Raw genomic sequence first — 20,444 nt, 5'->3', positions numbered from 1 at the left:
TTTTGTTTCAATTTGTACAACCAATTACTAGAATTAGAAGGAAACAAGAAAATGTTGCCCCTTCATTATAAAGTTGAAGAATTTTAACAGCAACCACTTTGATGTGGGCTCCCTATGTGCCAGTTATTATGCTAAGCAATTTACATGCATTAACTCATGAGTTAATGAGTAAATGAGTTCCATGTGATCCCAAGTATTTATAATCCTACTTTCAATTTGAAATAACAGGCTTACAGTGTTTAGGTGACTTGCCAAAATTTTGTTAATTTGGAAGTAACAACAACAACAAAAACCTCCCAGTCCAACTCAAAGTATAAAAATCTCACACAAAAAAGGATTTATGGTCTTGAACCATCAAATGTTTGGAGGTTGAGCTTCAGCCAAGTTTGATCAAGGCTCCTCACTTCCTTTCCTGGGATTCCTAAGTTTGTGGCCTCTTGTGTATCGCTGTCTCTAGTGGCATTTCCCCCAAGCTGTTGAAATGGCTGTATTAGTTCCAGATATTTGCACACCAATTCCAGAGAAAAAGAGAGAACATTTCCTAGAAGCTCTCAACAAACATCTCTGGTTTTATGGGCTTGAACTGGGTTACCTTTATACTTCTTAACCACTCATCATTAGCCAGAAAAAAACAAAAAACAAAACAAAACAAAACAAAAAATCACTTGCACTTGTCAGTTTAAACTTGAGCCAACTACCTTCATGGAAGTTAAGCTTCTTCTAACACACATGGAGGTGTCAGGGAGATAGTGATATATAAATACATATATAGACAGTTTTAAGATTAGGTGGTATTCATTTGGGAGGGTGGGATTACCATACTATTCACTAAAATTACATTATTATCCTTACAGAATTGAAACAGCTTTCAAAACAATCATATATATATTCAATTATACAGCCAGTTCTAGGATCCAATACTTCTGGTTTATGTACACACACATATACACACATATACATATACAATTTGGTTTTTTTTTTCTTTTACTAACGCTAAGTAGATAAATAGATAGGAAGATAGATACAGATAAATAGAATTGATCGATAGATACGTAGATACATGATGGAGAGATAGATGGACAAGTAGATAAGTACAGACAGCCTCTTGATAAGTTTTTGTTCGATGATTTTGTAGGCTAATGTAAGTGTTCTGAGAGCATTTAAGTTAAGCTGGGCTAAACCATGATGTTCGGTAGGTCACATGTATTAAATGCATTTTCAACTTAAGATATTTTCAACTAGGATGTGTTTATCAGGATGTAACCTAATTGTAGGTTGAGGAAGGTCTGTAGATGGGTAGATAGACATATTTTTTTAAATTTTACCCTTAACACGGCAGAATCATCGATCAAATAAAAACAAATAATTTTAGGAGTGTAGAGTGTGTGTTAAACAAATAATTAATTACATTAGCTGGTCCTTAATATCTTGGCTAACTGCATTTAATCAAAAAACATTTTTTATCCTTAAGAATACAATATTACACAGAAAAATACAAAGCTTAGAAAATTATGGCTAAAAGCCACTGAATGAATGAATTCCAAACTCTTATATTTCATCATGATTTCTATGGAATTTCCTGACAGCATTCATGAAAATAATTTCCAATTACATTGGGCGCAAAGGAGGCAACATTGTATCATCACTGGTAATTGGAATTTAGCGTGTCACTGGGAACAGTCATTAGCATTTTTACTGGTGTATGTGGTATAGAATTCTTGGCACACAACAGAGAGATAAAGTGCTCGTAAAAATGGATTGTCATATCCATCAAAGTACATTTGAATCACGAGGTGTAAATACATATAGCCTAAAATATTTAGTACGTATCTAGAACAAAAGTTTTATAATGTTAGAGTGCTTTTGGGTCCTTGGACTGAATACCAAATCGTAAGTGGATGTCAAAGCCACCGTCCAGGTTTGCCAAGGGATGTTCTATGGCCAGGCTGAGCAGAATCATTGTTGAAGGCAGTATAAAACCGAAGTGCCTGTTCTTATCCTAGAAGTGCAGTTGAAGAGGGCATACAATTCACTCTGGAGGATTTCTATGACATATTATCTTTACTAATCTTTAAAAGCTCTGATTATTTCAAGCAAATGTGACAAGTATACAAACGTTTCTTTCTTGGGTCTCTAACAAAGTGGTTCCATATTGTCATATTCTACTTGTTTGTATTTTAATGTATTCTAAATACACATTCCCAAATCACGTTTTTCCAACATACGAAGATACAGTCCAGATCAGTATATGAATATCAATAAGGAGGTCTTGAGGACAGGCATTGAAAATAAGTATGCATGCTTTTATTTTGTTACACATTAAATAGCACATACTAGGTGGAAAACTTTTATTGTAACTTCTTTATCAATATTAACTCATTTAATATGGCTAGAAGATAGGTACTATTTTTTCCTTTTCTTTTCATATGACGAAACTAAAATGGAGAGGTTACATAATTAGTTTGAAGTCACACAGTTGGCTAGTGGTCAATCTCGGATTCGAACATAGGCTTTCGGGTTCCTGAGGCACAAATGATAATCACAATGGCAAGTAATTCAGCCTTTCCTAATTGGTGAAATTGTGTAAGACTCGGCTCATCAGACTGATCAGTGAAGATTTTAACACTTTCTGATACCTAGCCCGCCCACAAACATTTAAATAAGACTTTCTGATGGAGGCCCAGGAATCGGTGTTCTTAGTAATCCTTGTAAAAGCTTTACATGCAGCCCCTGGTGAAGATAAAAAGGACAGAGGGGCCATTTACAGCTTTAAAGGGCAAACATGGGACGAGAATCCATAGAAGGAAGCTAACAGCCAAGTGTTCGTGAGTAGTGCAGTGAGAGCTAATGCAAAATTGATTAAAGACCCAGTTACTTTAAAGACTAAACTCACCTGCTGTACGTCTATGCTTAATTTTACCTTAGAGCTAAGCCTAGCTTTAGCACATCTCATGTTTCAATGTGTTATACTATCCAACTCCTTTGTAGGATCTTTTACACGTGTGTATGCACATGCACACTTACCCACACATGCTCTCTCTCTGTTGATTCTGTAAGCCTTTCTGCTTTACATTTCTCTGCTGCTTAATGTCTTTTAAGGTAATAAAATGCATATTTATTTTCCAATCTTATTTGGAAAGCAATTCTAGAGTCTTTATCATTCCATACCTTTCTAACTGGAATTGTATTATATCTTGGTTACAATGCAATGTCTACATAAGGCAAGAGCTGAAAGAAAACCATATGTCTCTCTAGATATGATTTGTCCCTTTTTTCCTTTTCATGCTTCAATCCTGAGAAGGGTTAAAAATATTCAGAAGAAAACAACTTGTCATTAACTCCCCATGGGTGTGCTTTTCATACTGTGGCTAAATCTTGCTTATGTGGTTTTTTTAATGTAATGTCACTCACCTTGGTCTGCTCTCTTAAGTGAGAACAGTGACATACTTTAGATATTCAGGACAAGTTAGACTCACAATTTAGTGTCAAAAAGTACCCTCAAGGCCACAACCAGCTGCCAGATCCCCCATTTAGAGTATGATGCATATAGAATTTGTGTCTTGTGTGTACATGTGAGTACTATATGTATCCAGCTGATAAACATGTATTTGGGAATTATGTCATGACAGACTGGGTATAAAAATAATGAATATGGAAGGGTGGCTGATGTAAAAGATTTTGTAGCCCATGAGAAAAAAACATATTGTATTGAGTTTCAAAAAATCAAAACGTATTGAGACTGAGAGCAATACAGAGGTGTGGACACATGATCTCTGCTTGGGAGTAGAAAAACAAGCATTCGTGGAAGTGACAGTGCATCTGGGACATCAAGGGTGGGTACTATTTTTCCAGATGGTCGAGGCAAAAGTGCTTCCGGTCACAGGATCACTTGGGCAAGAATACAGAGGTATGAAAGAGGCTCAACTCCACAGTAACGAAGTATGTACAAGCTTGGCCCGGGGTCCCTGGCCGCACAGTCAGAAATTAACCTACAGGGGGCTCCTGGGTGGTTCATTCGGTTAAGAGACCCACTCTTGGTTTTGGCTCAGGTCATAATCTCACAGTTTGTGAGATCAAGCCCTGTGTTGGGCTCTGTCCTGACAGTGTGGGGCTTGCTTGGGATTCTTTCTCTCTCCCTCTCTCTTCCTCTCTCTCTCTCTCTCTCCCTCTTTCTCTCTAAATAAATAAATAAGCTTAAAACTATATGTATATATAAAGAAATTAATCTACAGGGATTTTGAAGCTCATGCCTATCATGCTATTCATAGCATGCCAGTGAGTTTAGGTGATTTTTCTTTCAAAAGGAATAGAAACCCTTTAGGACTTATTTTGTTTTAATTATTTATTTTTTAATGTTTTTTCAATTTATTTTTTGAGTGAGAGAGAGAGAGAGCAAGCATGAACGGGGAAGGGGAAGAGAGAGAGAGGAGAACAGAGAATCTGAAACCAACTGCACACTCATAGCAGAGAGCCCGATGCAGGGCTCAAACTCACGAACCCAAGATCATGACCTGAACCAAAGTCAAATGCTTAACCAACTGAGCCACCCAGGTGTCCCAAATTTTTAACTTATTTTTCAAAGAAGGAGAGTAACATGATCAACCTTGTGTTATGGGACAATGACTGTGATGCTCCTGTGTGACAGGAGCTGGAGGAGGAAGCAATTAGAATGTTTCTCAGCATTGCAGTTATGAAAGTGAGGGCCCAAACTAGTTGAGACAGTTGCAGGGGTGATGAAAAACAAAGCACATATTCAATGAGTAGAACATGCTTATTCACCTAGAAAATTTAAAAAAATGATTTTATAGAAGCCATAAATTATACATAGTCCACTTATATTTTCAACATATTTCTAGCACATTTTTCATACCCCAAATGCAAAAAATGCATAGAATATAAAAACGCCTTGCTGGAGGTGACATTTGCCTGAATACATAGCTATGCAATGAATTTCTCTTTTATGGTTTGTTGAGAGCAGTCCCTGGTGTATGGTGTGTGCCACTGAACATTTGTGGATTGAAAGAAGAAACGAATCAGTCAGTAAGTTGATGTCTACTTGGGCCGAAATCGTGAGGGCTCAGCTCTGCTCCCATCTCTTCGACCATTTTGAATGAGAATGTGTTGGTGACATTCTTTTAGTGTCAACAAGAATGATTTGAACATCACTGGGTTTCAGTTCTCTCATTTTAAAACACAGGCATTGTGTTGGATTTTTTTAAAAATTCATCCCTATTGGTAATATTAATCTTCTTGAAATCAAATAAATAGAGTATGACTATCACATGACCTACATGTGAGCAGAAGTAGGCCACGTGTGCTTGCATTATGAAAACCAGATAGCCCACCTACTCTAGGTTCCAGAACACATATGCTCATTGAATATAGATTAGAAGAAGAGATTAATTAAAACCACCAAATCTCATCAGCCACACAGATAGAATAATATTTTTGAGGGAAGGATACATATATGCACACACTGATAAACATAAAGGAAAACCACTTGGAACACAAAATGAAAAAAAAAAAAGACTACAAGTCAAAATAAGCTAGTAAATATACTTTAAAAAAATTTTTTTTAGTGTTTTTTTTGAGAGAGCACAGGCGGGAGAGGGGCAGAGAGAGAGGGAGACACAGAATCTGAAGCAGGCTCTAGGCTCCAAACCGTCAGCACAGAGCCCGACGTGGGGCTTGAACTCACGAACTGTGAGATCGTGACCTGAGCTGAAGTCGGAGGCTTAACCGACTGAGCCACCCAGGCACCCATGAGCCAGTAAATATAATTTTAAAGATGAACAGATAGATATAGACTATGAAAGTAAAATAGGTTAAGAATTTGAGTAAGGTTTATATACATACACACAAACACACAAAATAAAAATGACTCATACATAAGGTACTGAAATTCACTCATAATATAAAAAGATACAAAAGAAGAACAATGAATACTGGTGAGAATACTGGAAAATATACCAGGTTGGTAGACATGTAAATTACTACAACCTTTTTGGGAGTCAACGACAATATATATTGACATGTCTGCTTCATATACTTTTAGACCTAGCTCTCTCAATGGTAGGAGATTACCAATTCCACATTTGTTTATAATAGGACACCCCCCGTCCCAATTCTCTAAGTAGAGTGTCCACTAAAAGGAGATTGGTTCAATTTAGTATTCCATATTTTTATTACTTTAATGATATTTATTACTTTAATTATGGTTATGTGCTGATATAACATGACTGTCCAATATATTTTTTAAGGAGTAGAGTACAGTTCAAGAATATGTGAAAAGTTCCATCTCTTTCATCCAAATAAAAATTGAAATATCGGTTATTGCATAAGTAGATAGTATGTCAAGGTAAAGATAAAATACCTGTTGGAAGAGTTGTATGTATGGCTATAGCTATATATTTGTGTATTTCAATATTTGTTCCTCTTCTGAGTCCTCTCTAGACAAAATATTATCCTTGAGAATTTTGGCCTCTCAGCTTTGTTCATATTTCTTCCCTGACACTCTGATTAGTGTGTCTGACAAATTATAGGAAACCAGAGAATTTTTTTCCTTTTTTTTTTTTGTTTCAAGTTTCTATTGAATTCTAGCTAACATAGAGTAATGGTGGTTTCAGGAGTAGGATTTAGTGCTTCATCACTGGCATATAACACTCAGTGCTCAAGTGCACTCCTTAATCCCCATTGTTAAATGAGTGACTGAATTGGTGAATACATGCTCTTAACTTTGAGAGAAATCGTTGGAAATAAGTGAACCACTCTATGGGTTTCTGTGTATTGCCTGACCATATGATACATATGTATGAATTCTCAAATCGGAATTACTCACTCAAACACCATGCCATTTATTAGCATTTTCAACATCAATTAGAGGAAATAAAAACATTAACGAATTTAAGTTAATGCATGTAGGTAATGTATCACTCTTCAAAAAAAATTTTTTTAGTTAGAATTTTATAAAGATATGAATGTTCATTGGCAAGAACTGAGATGATATCATATTACAACTGTGAATCTATAATATGGAACTCATTTTTCAAATACATTTTGACAGGTAAATACGTGTACACTTAAAATTATATCCGAATTGGTTCTCATATGAACTCTCACCCGTATTTAGGTATTGTAGTGAAACTCTTATTTAGTCGCATTTTATATCAAAAGGACTGCTCCTAATTACTGTTCTTTCTATGTGTTAATTCTATAACCTCTCAGGGTTCACTTTCTCTGTTCCTTGCTCTGCTATATATTTGTGCATATATATGGTATTAACTTATATAATGTTCGTATATATATATATATATATATATATATATATACACACATTGAGTGACTGCTTAAAATTTAAAATTTATTAGTATAAAATAACTTTTTTGCTATTTGCTTTAATTGTTATTAAACATTACATGAATTAATTTACTACTGATCAGAACAGCCTTACATGGAAAGTTGAAGTGATTCAATATTGTCAATCCTATATTCTGCTCTCTGTCTCTGTCTGGGGGTAAAGGAATGGTTTCTCTGTGAGTTACAGTCTCTCTGAACTTCAACATTTGGAGTGGTTACATTGTCATCCTGAACTTAGGTGATAAGTGAACAAATCCCAAGATGACTTCTACATATAAGAAGACTACTCTGGTTTTTGTTGACTATATTGTTTCCTTGTTGCACATTTACCTAGTGCCCAAGTGTAACCTCCTGTTCCTACCTCTTGGGTATTTAGTGTTTAATAGTGCGATAGTTTAATAGTAATAGTTTAATTGAGGAACTGGCATGCTATCCCAGCAGTGAAGAAGGTAGTGTTTTGAGGCTTGCCTGCTCCAGATGAATAACTGAGTCTTCCCAATGAAAGGAATAAGAAATTTCTGTCCTTTGCATTAGTTTGGAAAGAGTCATGGAACATCGAGCAAAACAAGCTGATATAATGATGTTTAATTGTGTTTTTGTAAACACCTATAGAGTCCCTTCTAAGAACTCTCAAATAACTTACATCGTTCTTTAAAATTGTTTTTAATATTTTTTATTTATTTTTGAGAGGGAGAAAGAGTACAAGTGGGGGAAGGGCAGAGAGAGAGGGAGACACAGAATCCATAGAAAGGTCCAGGCTCTGAGGTGTCAACACAGAGCCTGACATGGGGCTCGAACTTGTGAACTGTGAGATCATGACCTGAGCCGAAGTCGGACGCTTAACCAATTGAGCCACCCAGGTGCCCCTAACTTATATGGTTCTTAGTGAATCACTTTTTAACTAAACTGAAGGTAATCTATTGTAACTGAGTACTAATTTTTTATTTATTTTTTTTAAATTATTGTTTGGCACTCAGCTTTTTTTTTTTTTATTATTGATTGATTGATTGATTGATTGATGTCCTAATTTTATTTTTATTTTATTTTATTTTATTTTTTTAAATATAATTTATTGTCAACTTGACAAACATACAGTGTGTAACGTGTGCTCTTGGTTTTTGGGGTAGATTCTCGTGGTTCACCGCTTACATACAACACCCAGTGTCACCCAAACAAGGGCTGTCCTCAAAGTCCATCACCCATTTTCCCCTCTCCCCCACCTCCAATCCACCCTCAGTTTGTTCTCTGTATTTAAGAGTCTCTCATGGTTTAAATTCCTGTTAGCTAACATACAGTATAATATTAGTTTCAGGTGTACAATTTAGTGATTCAACACTTGCATACAACACCCAGTGCCCATCACAAGTGCCCTCCTTAATCTCCCTCTGCTATTTATCCCATGCAGCCAGCCACCGCCCCTCTGTTAACCATCACTTTGTTCTCTATAGTTAAGAGTCTGTTTCTTGGTTTGTTTCCTTCTGTTTTTCCCCTATGTTCATTTGTTTTGTTTCTTCAATTCCACATGAGTGAAATCATACGGTGTTTCTCTTTCTCTGACCTATTTTGCTTAGCATAATGCTCTCACTCCATCCATATCATTGCAAATGGCAAGATTTAATTATTTTTTTAATTCTTTTTTTATAGTTGAGTAATATCTCAGTGTGTGTGTGTGTGTGTGTGTGTGTGTGTTTGTGTGTGTGTCACATCTTCTTTCTTCTTTCTTTTTTCTATTCATTAGTCGATAGGCTTTAGGCTATTTTCATAATTTGGTTATTGCAGATAATGCTATAACCATATGTCAATACAAAGGACAAGATGAGTAATATAGTATTCTCCCTTTTACATTTTTGTTTTTAATATTAATATGAACCTTCACTAAGTATGCAGAAAAATATTTTCCTCTAAAAGTAGTATGAAATGCTTTACGTTAATTTTTTAAAAAAGTTAAACTCAAATACTTAAAGGAGTGAATTAATAAATATTCCCATAAAAACAAGATACTGTCTTATTCATCTTCGTCTTTCTTATTGAGCATATGGTGTGAATTAGGTAAAAATTTATTAAATTTGTCACTAAATATTTCTTAGCAGATATAATATCTTTTCTTCAAATATATCCTCAAAGAACAACCCACAGCCTTTTAACTACCACATTTATAACTAAGATTAGAGAATTATTTAATATGTGTAGATTGTGTCTATACAGCACATGTGTAACTCAGTACTAGCAAAGATCTAGGTGATACCAGGAAAATCACTGTATAACAGAAGGGAGGAAAGAGGGAAATTTAGTCTTGAAAATGTTCATTCATTCACCATAAAGGAGAACATAGTTTTGATGAATCTTTAATATAGATCCTCAATGCCTGTTTGTCAAATAATTATTAATGATGTTGCAAAGATTGATCAGGATGATCATGATGGTGATAATGGATGATGAAGGATAATATGTTACTGCTCTTGACTATCACAAATGTTTGTGTACTTTCCTTCTAGAAGTTTCCTGGGAGAGACTGGTGAATTAAAACCTATCATTCATCTCCTGATATAGCTACTATTCACCAAAGCATTCTTAAGATAAAGCGTTTGGTATCGAATGGGTGCTGAAAGTTATCATTTTTAAATTTTTTGACTATCTTTTAATATTTAGTTTGCTCCAGTGTTGTACAGCCTTAAAGAAAAAGACTGAATGAATAACTGAATGAAAAAGAGAAATCCTTTTTTTTTTTTTCTTCAAAATTGGGCATTTACTGTTAATGCCTCCAAGAATAGGAACATTCTGTCCTTTTTATAACTTTGGATGTACATATCACTCTCTTTATGCTCAGGAGAGATTTCCTTCTAACCATCTAACCATCCTTCTAGCCTTCTAACCATCACCAACATAATTTGGATTGTCTTTAATGTTTTCTTTGTCACTGAATCCTTAGGTTAATTCAGTCTTGAGGCCTCGGGGTGCTCCTGTTGTCTTAATTGCAATTATTTTTGGTTGCTCAGTTTCTCAAATACTCTGTCCTAACTTAAAGTGTTCCTCATGCTGGTACATAGTTGTTGATTTTAAATAGCAATGCAAGTTACTTACAGCCTCTAGGCTTCAGTAAGCCGTCAAACCTTTTAGCTTTTCCATTGATAACCTAATCATGAAATTAATGCATCTATAGTAAGCAGATGAGCTAATGTAAGCAGTGTCGTGTTTTCTCTGGTGCACAAATCAATAAAGCTATCATAATGACTTTCAGTTCAATCATCTTGCTACTGGAAATGAATATAGCTTTTAAAATAGATTTTTAAAATATGTATCATTTGCACTGAGAGCTATACTGTTGCCCACCATTTTGGTTATAGTAGTTACGTCATTTCCAGTGACAGCCTATATTCACAGAATCATGGAGCAATGCCAAATTCTAAAGGAAAATGGAGTCCGCAGATAAAAGACATGACCTTGCGCTCTGTAAAACAAAGATGCTAGATTCATACTGTCTTATTTTCCAGGTGCATATGTGCTCCAGGTCAAGGCCACCGACGCGGATGACCCGACCTATGGAAACAGTGCCAGAGTCGTTTATAGCATTCTTCAGGGACAACCTTATTTCTCTATTGATCCCAAGACAGGTAAATTTTTTATTAGAGACAACATTATCACCACCCCTTTCAAATATTTAAACTTTAATTAAATCTTGGCATGGGAAGTTACCTATTCTAAAAATGCAATAAAGATCCAATGTGCTGTACATTAAGCCAAAGAAGATAGGATCTTACCTTGCTGCCATAGAATGATTTCCTCTAGATTGAATTTTGTGTAAATATAAGGCATTTCACATGTATGTGTCAAGTCCCAATACCAAGATAAGGATTCTCTATGTGTTTTATTTTAATTTTTCAAAAGCCTAGGCATATTTGATTTTTGGTTCTTCTGGAATTAAAGTAGCTATTCATTTCAAGTTTTCTTGATTGGGTTCAATTATAGTTAGTTTTGGGTCTTATCAACACGTGGTAAGATCACAGAGCTTCTACTGCTATATTTACCAGAGGTTATGGGTGTTTGATTTGGATTAATATAGACTTCTACTTCTAGCAGGGAAATGAAGAGGGTTGGCAAACTTTAAACACCCAGATCACGATTCTTCTGGTCAATGCTTTTGAAGCTACTCTCATTTTTAGGTCAAAACATTTGAATGGAAGTTTTCAGAGCCAAATGTATAAGAATCTTTGGAAAGTATAGAAAAGACAGGATATTATGCACCAGAAGATTTTGTATTCCCTTGTAAATAAAATGAGGTCCCTCTGTTCTAGAGAATCTGTTTTTTGTATGCTAGATATTTTTTTAAGGAGATTTAGCCATGCTGACCAGTGATCAAAGTAGGTGTCCCATGTCACAGTTGAACTAGAACTCCACAGTGACAGCTATTTTATGAACTCTTGTATGTTACATTATAATATATTGCACTTTGAATTCAATACTATTTATTACATTAGGTTAAAATAATGAAATAAACTGTTGACATACTTAACTAATGTTACTTTTTAAATTTCTAAATAAATTTGTAAAGAGCTATATCAATTTGAAATAAATTAATTTCAGACACTTTATATGCAAAGGAGCTAAACACTTTAAAATTAACACTTCTCCACAAATGTGTGCTAAAATCTGGAATACCAATTAGATATAGGTTAATTAATAAATTAGCCATGTTTTAATGTCACCTAGAAACATAAAGTCGATTAAGTGGAAACGGAACCTGCAAAAACTTTCTACAACTGAACCTGCTGTCTTCTCATTTCTTGCTCTCCTTGTTGATGCCATAGAGGGACAGAGGTCAGCAAAAAGTTATAGGAATAAGGCAGGAAGTTGCTCCCTTTTATAAACCTAAAAAAAGAGTAGTTTGTAATAAGGACAGCATCAGTCTTTTGAGAAGGGAACATCAGTGCTGAAGAGAATCTAGAAAAGTTTAAGACGTAGAAGCTCTTTTGGTTTGGAAAGAGGGTCAGAGACCCAAAGCCAAAGGAGTCAATTGTTAAGAGTGAATGCGTGATGGAGAAATTACACCTACAATGTAAGTTATTTTCATTAAGTCTGGCAATGAGGATATGATATTTGGCAGTATCCGTGTTAAGGCGCTTTTAACTGAGAAATCATATATATTTGTAGAGAAAACAGGGAAACATTGTTGAGGAAAGAATTTGCGGAAGTTGTTTATTGAAGTTTATGATGGCACAAAATTCCAGAAGGGTGAAGACAATTTATAGGCAAATATATAGACAAATACCTCAATATATAGACAAATACTGAAGGAAAATTATCTAAAATATTATAAATCCTTTCATCAGATGAACACATCATGCGTTACTTCTTCTATGATTACCCATATTTTCCAAATTTACCATAATGGATAATCTAACTAGAAACTAGTGTGGGCAATGTATGTGTCTTAGATCTCTTCAGCCTCCGAGAAGCACTGCTCAGAGTCAGAGGGGATGGACAAAGGAGAAAAGAAAGTATGTAGAGATTGGTGGAGGGGAGGTTCGATATTAGAGTACACTTACTGGGGTGTAGTGATTAACTCTATAGACAGAGTAGGTAAATTTATATACTCAGAATAAGTGTAGCAGACGAAAGATAAAGAAACGATTATTGATGGAATAACTATTGATGTACTGAGTATCTAACTAAAAAGTATGGTAAAATCATATAACGATGAATTTAAGTAGAGATCATGGATTAAGCATAGAATTATTATAGTCAAATTAATTACTACTCAACAGACAATAATTATATGAGTCAAAACAATTTCTGTCCCCTTGGCTTTACTTGTTCAATATCAACTTTAGATGAATTCTAAAGCCTTTGGAAAGTATTACCTTATAGGAGAGCCTGTATATTCATAGTATGCCTTTAATAACTATGTATTTCTATCTTATGCGATGCTTATTAGTTAGAACTAAAGGTGAAACAATTCTGGCATAAACAATGAAATAGATTTTTTGAAGCATTGATTTTCACTGGAGACAGAAGTCTTGATACTAACAATGCCTCAGACCACTAGGCAGGAAAAGAGTGGATGATGAGGCCCTTCATTAATAGAATGATAACTAGTTGCTCATGCACAGCGACCATTAAGAAGACTTTTTGTCAAATTTATCACCTTGTGGTACATAAGAGTAAATCAAGAATCAAGGATAATTGCAATTTCTCAGAAATAGTCTCCATTTGTTCCAGCCGTATAGCTTCCATTTATGATTCCTTTTGCTGTTATTAAATACAATGCATGAAAAACTAATATTATCTAAAATTTTCCACATTTGAGTATAGAATACACTTTAAAATAATTTTTAAAGGAAGAGTCTCATCAGAACTTCTGGTGCCTAAATATTTATGAAGAGATAAATATAGCCATTTATTATTCATTGGGAATAAGAAAATAAAAAAAATATTACCTTAGTGATATTGCTTTTTGACAAACATTCTAAAGCCTCTCTACCCAAGTGAGTATAGCAAGCTTATTTATAAGCAATATAAATTGATGCAGTCTATGAAATAGAAATAATAGTTCTCTTTAAAATTGGCTAATTTTGCAATTATTGGGCTTAACTATGAAACTATTCACTGTGAATTAAAATTCACATATATTCATATACATATACCTCAAATTATTATTAAATATTAAAAAACTTCAAATGTAGATAAATCTATAAAGCATTAAATAACATTAATATTCATTATACTTATTTATAAATCATTAAAATGTTTGTCATATTAGCATGTTATATTACATTGTGTACATTTTTATGCTTAATGTTTTTGTGCATTAGAAAAATATCCCTAATCTATGAAACATTAAACATAGGCTTTATAATATTTTATCAAGTGCATGAAATCAGGATGCTAAACATTTCTATAGCGTTGATAATAGGATTATTTAGGAAAACAAATATTAGTATAAGTGATGGACCTCATGTCTTAATTTGCCTTTAAAATTCTTTTAAAGTATTTAAATTGTTCCCCGAATGATTTCAGAAACTCATCTGAGTTGGGTAACTAGATATTGCTATTTTGTGTATCATGTGGTGGTGATGTGCTGTAATTTTCCAAATTATCTGAGCCCTAATTGAGAAGGCATCATCATTTACTTCACTTCAACACCTTTTTAAACCTATAAACTTAAATTTTTCTTGTGATAAAATATACATAACATAAAATTTACCATATTAACCATTTTAAGGGTACAGTTGAGTGGCATTAAAAATATCCACATTGTTGTGCAAGCATTGCTACCACCCTTTTCCAGAATTTTTCCATCACTATCTTTTCATTTACGTGCATTGTCAAAAACAGTGTGTAAGTTTTTATTTTACGTATTTATATGTGCATTTCTAGAACCCATATGAAAACAATTGAGTGGGTCTTAGAGTTGAACATATGAGCTATATATTTTTCCCTTTTATTCACCATTCTGATATTTCATGCTCTGTAATTCTGTCCTAGCTTATGTTTAGGGAAATCTGATAAGTGTCGCTGAGAGAATTGACACTTTCTCAAGATTTTTTACTCTTTGAGTCTATCACCTTTGATTCAATAATTGTAATCTGCAAGCCTCTATGTCCTAAGTGAAGCCTCCTTACATATTCTGACTGATGTTTATTCTTACAGGTCTTCAAAAATGTGTTGGTGTTTTAAAGCCCCATAGTATAATCGAAGCATGGGTTAGACTATATTTTGAGCTAATTCTTGATACTAGTATATAAATATTTACAATGTTTCGTGGTTTGAAATGCCTTTGATATTTATACAGCATAGAGTCTTTAAGGATTCAGACACCTGAGCACTGAGGTGCCCGATGAAACAAAGATAGAGTATCTTCTTTCTTCAAGGGGAAAATAAGAGTGTTTACCCACACAAAGTCAGCGTGCCTTTAATACGTTTTGCACGAAGACGAAGTCTGATTGTGGACCTGTTGAGAGCAAGGAAAGCAACAGGTGCTGATAAATATAAGGGAGAAAAATGTGTCACGGAAATAGACAATTAGGAAGCAATTATATCACATATTACCTATTTTGTAATATTTTGCATATGAGTAGTAAAACTACATGTCTCAAAATGTGCCCCAGTGAATGGTTCCCTTGTATTCTGCATCATCTCACTTCCCAAGAACTCTGTGTGAACTTCACTTGTCTTATTTTAGAAATCATGGATTGCACACATCAGCAGGTAGAACTGAGGATGTTTGGCCTTGAAAGGAAAATACTCCAGGGACATGTGATACATGCCTTTAGTAAGTTGTAGAGCTGTTATGTAGGAGAGAAACCAGCTGTGTTCTGTGCTGCTTGAGAGGAAACTGGCTATCAATGGCTGGTGTGAGTTACAGGAAGAAAGAATCTTGGTGTGGTTTCATATGCATAAAAAAAGATGTTAATACTTGTCTATAAATAAGAGGAGTGCTTCATGAACTTGCGAGCTTCCCATTACTGGAAGGGTGAAAGTAGATGATGAGCAATGAGCTAGTGATGCTGGAGATGACTATTCACGTCATGCATGTTTATGTATAACCAGTGGCCTCACAGTGTTTTGCTATTCAGAAACCAAGATGAAACAGATCCTCAAATGGATCCCCAGCTACTGGGGGGAGGTCATCGGGTCCTTAGACAATTAGACTTGGGTTTCGTAGGATAAAATTCTCTGATCCATAGTCTGACTGCTGGGCTCCGGGATGGACTGAGGGCAAACTTCCTGAGGACAGAGGCTCTGGGAAGTGGTGTCTGATTCCTAAACAATAGTTAAAGTGTGCTATTGGTGGGAAGATGGTCTCTAAATGTTCTTCCTACTGAAGATTACCTGCTGACTCTTCTTGAGATCAAAATACGTCATTGGATTATTGGCAACATTAAAAATATATATATATACACCTCATCTCTGTAGTGATAAAATACACATAAAGTTCTTGAGCTCAAAATACATTATTGGATTATTGGCAACAATTTTTTTAAATTATACACCTCATCTGTGTAGTGATGGATACAACATTTTTGTTACTACTTTTAAAGATTGCACTAGCTTTTAAAAAACCCATTTCACATTTTAGACTGATTTAAGACTGTAATGAAAAGCAACTCAGTAACTTTTCATATAAACTGCTGCAAAAGCAGGTCTTGTACAACTGTGTTTAAATATCATTTAGTTGTGGAATTGAAAAAAAAAAGGAATTTTACATTGTCACTGCTGAAGTTAAAGTTCCCATTTCTAACCATAATTATTTTTTTTCTATTCTACCGTCTATTAGCAATTCCTAAAAGAATTGAGGATTAAAATATATTTGCCAATGCTTCCTTCAAATTCATGTGTTAAAAGGTTAATCAGGACATGGCCAACACTAGAGTCTGTGATCTCCAAAGAGATCATTTTCAGGTGCAAAAATAACGTTTAATCAGATTTTTTTTTCATAACATAGCTGTTATAATAAACATAGATCTATACTAACTACGCCATCTCATTCAGAATTATATCATGAGTATTCTCATGCTCAACCATCAATAATGACCAAGAATACTAGGTCATTGAAGGATGTATGGGAATTTTCCCTGTGTTAACTAAGCTTATTATTATACATTCACTTATGGCTTTTATTAATATTTTGTGTGCCCACCATATGCTTCACATTGGCCTAGACCTAGGTATCCTACAGGGAAGAAAAACATAAAGACAAAATTCCCACCTTCAGGAATACACATTTTATTTGGGAAAACACAGAACAAACACAATAAGTAAGAAAACTATACTACAAAGTTTTGAATAGCAGTAAAGGCTAAGGAGAAAATGATAAAGTAGATAAAGAGCATAGGAGATGTTGGGTAGGGTTATATGTGGTATGCAGAATAGTAATCTTCCAAGTATGTCTATGTCCTAATCCCTGGGACCTGTGATTATATTATGTTACGATTATGTTATGTTATGTTTAACGAAGACAATTAAAGTTGCAGATGGAATTAAGGTGGTTTTCTCATCTGCAGATAAGGTGGGGAGATTACCCTGCATTGTCTATGTAGACCCAATTTAATTACATGTGTTCCTAAAAGTGTAAAAGGAAGGTAGGCAAGTCAAAGTCTAAGAAAGATTTGAAGATGCAGAAAAGTAAGACATCTTTCAGAAGATAAAAAAGCCTTCAGAAAGAAATGCTTCCTGCCCACACCCTTGATTTTGGTCCTCAAGACCCATGTTGGACTTTGGTCCTCCCTCATTGTAAGATAGTAAGTTCGTGCTGTTTTTAGGGCACTTAGTCTGTGGCAATTTATTACAGAAGCAATAGGAAACTAAGTCAATATAGAATTCCAGATAGAATGGCCAACAAAGTCCTATGGAGATGACTTTGAGAAAAGATGTGAAGGAAAGAGAGGAGCTGCTTATGAGTAAACCACAGGAAGAACATTCCCCACAGATGGAAGACAGTGTGACCAGAAATCTAGTGACCAAAGAAGAGAGTTGTGGAAGAGAAGATCAGAGAGTTAAGTGGAAAGGTGGAGAAGTTTTCACTCTGAGTGAGTTGGAGTTTAGTTTGGGCAGGGGTGTATGGTTCATGCTCTGACCTCACTGCCATGACTTCCCTTTTACGAACAGAATAAATGGCCCAGGACTTCTTTGGACTCTAATCCTCAGTAAGTGTAAAATTGAGCCATTCATCCATTGTTCCTCGTTCTCTCTCTCAATAGTCACAAAGTAATAATTAACATTTTTTCCAGCCTTATTGGGATATATTTGATGTACAACATTGTAGAAATTTAAGATATACAATGTGTTGATTTGATATACTTAAATATTGCCAAATGATCACCACCATAGTGTTGGCCAACACCTCCATCCTGTCCCATAATGACCATTTCTTTTCTGCGGTAAGAACTTTTAAGAGCTACTCTCTCAGCAACTTTCAAGTATATAACAGAGTAATATTAACTATAATCATCATGCTGTACATGAGATCCCCAGGAGGTATCCATCTCATAACTGGAAATTTGTGCCTTCGACAAACGTCTCCCATTTCCCCCAACCCACAGGTCCTGGAAACCACCATTTTACTTTGTTTAGATGAGTTCAACTGTTTTAGATCCTACCTATAAATAATACTGTAGAGCATTTCTCTTTCCCTGCCTTTCTTATTTTACTTAGCATAATGCCCTCAATGTTCATCCATGCCTTCACTCTCCTCACTAAATAATATTCCTGTGCGTGTGTGTGTGTGTGTGTGTGTGTGTGATATTTGTTATCCAATCATCTGTTAATGGATGTTTAGGTTGTTTTATCTTGGCTTTTTGTAAATAATGTTATAGTGACCATGAAGGTGCCAGCACCTCTTTGAGATCCTGTTTTCATTTTCTCTGGATATATACACAAAAGTGATATCCTTGGAAAAGATGGTAGTTCTATTTTTAATTCTTTGAGGAACCCCCACACAGTTTTTCACAGTAGCTGCACTAATTTACACGCCCAATATTCCCTTTCCTTCACACCCTGACAATATTGGTTATCTCTTGCCTTTTTGAGGACAGTCATTCTAACAAGTGTGAGGAGGTAATCCTTTGATTTTCATGTCTCTGATGATTGTTGATGTTGAGCACATTTTCATGCACTTGTTGGACATTTGTATAACTTCTTTGGAAAATGTTGAGTTCCTCTGCCCGTTTTCAAGTCAGCTTGTTTGCTTTTTGTTATTGAGTTGTATGAATTCTTGTATATTTTGAATATTAACCCCTTATTAGGTGATTTGCAAATATTTTCTCTCATTCCACAGATTGCCTTTTCATTTTGTTGATGGTATCTTGTGCTGTGTGGAAGCGTTTTAGCTTGATCCCACTTGTTGATCTGCCAGATGCATTCCAGAGGGTTTATTTATCTTTGAAGCCACCATGTTACTTCTTCTTGTCCTCTCTGTGGTTGTATTTTGCCCTGTCCTTCCCCCATAGCAGCATAAATCGACTCTTCTGATGTGCAGCCACATCGACTCTTCTGCATGCTTTGAGGGACTATGCCTGCTTCTACAAAGTACTTTCCTGCTTTCTTCCCTGGGATGCTCCTTCTTGTGATCTTTCCAGGTCTGCCTCCTCCAGTTCTCTGAGTTTGCAACTGTAAAGCCTTTTCTCAGAGAGAACTTTTCTGGCACTACTTTCAAAGGCACTTGATTTCACTTTCCTCATAACACAAATCACCATCTGAAATTAACTTAATTATGTAAGTACTTCTTTATGGTCTCCTTGGTATCCCATAAACATAGACCCATTAAGTATACATTCCATGAAAGAACCTTGTACAGAGAGTGTATCTTTTTTATTTATTTATTTTTATTTATTTTTTAATATGAAATTTATTGTCAAATTGGTTTCCATACAACACCCAGTGCTCATCCCAACAGGTGCCCTCCTCAATGCCCATCGCCCACTTACCCCTCCCTCCCACCCCCCATCAGTTCTCAGTTTATTCTCAGTTTTTAAGAGTCTCTTATGTTTTGGCTCCCTCCCTCTCTAACTTTTGTTTTGTTTTTTTTTTCCCCTTCCCTCCCCCATGGTCTTCTGTTAATGTGGGTGTATCCACGCAAAGAAAAACCCAACCTCGTTCTCCTTACACATTCAATCTCTTGTCAGTTGGCCGATTACAACCACAAGCTGGAAAGCAGAGAGAAGTCTAGAAAAAGTATATAAAGTTGATCTAGAGCGACAAATGGAAGAGTGTTCACCATTATCCTGTTACACTTGGTAATGGTGACTGAATGAAACATACATTTTAGTACAAACGGTGACTGAATCAGGTGTCCCATGTCTCAGTCTGCAGCGCAATCCTCAATTCACAGTATAGTTCATGTAAAGCCATATACTGGATTATCACATGTCATATTTAATGGTTCTTCATATACAGTCTTGCATTATTTCATCTCAAAATGCTCTCAGAATATTTAACCCATTTTTGCAAAGCAAGCTGAGATCCATTGAGATTAAGGGGCTTACAGACAACATGAGCGTCTTTGCAGAGGATGAATATGTTCCTTGGTGGACTAGTGTCCTTTGATATATTATTTTAAGTTTATAACTCTTTCAACCATATATTTATATTCA

At 35.2% G+C, this 20,444-nt stretch overlaps 1 protein-coding gene across 3 annotated transcripts in view; it reads left to right on the top strand.

The window, feature by feature from the left end:
- The window catches only part of CDH12 (cadherin 12), a 1,039,090-nt gene that overhangs the window by 932,259 nt on the left and 86,387 nt on the right, over positions 1-20,444 (top strand). For all 3 annotated transcript variants that reach the window (XM_078444573.2, XM_078444569.2, XM_078444571.1), the window contains one exon: positions 10,848-10,967. In XM_078444573.2, coding sequence (XP_078300699.1) covers positions 10,848-10,967 — 120 coding nt within the window. The remainder of the gene's footprint in view (positions 1-10,847; positions 10,968-20,444) is intronic.

Source organism: Panthera onca, chromosome A1 (assembly GCF_046562875.1).
Source record: "Panthera onca isolate mPanOnc1 chromosome A1, mPanOnc1 haplotype 2, whole genome shotgun sequence".
In the NCBI taxonomy this organism is placed as follows: domain Eukaryota; kingdom Metazoa; phylum Chordata; class Mammalia; order Carnivora; family Felidae; genus Panthera; species Panthera onca.
This window is presented reverse-complemented; position numbering and strand designations above follow the sequence as displayed.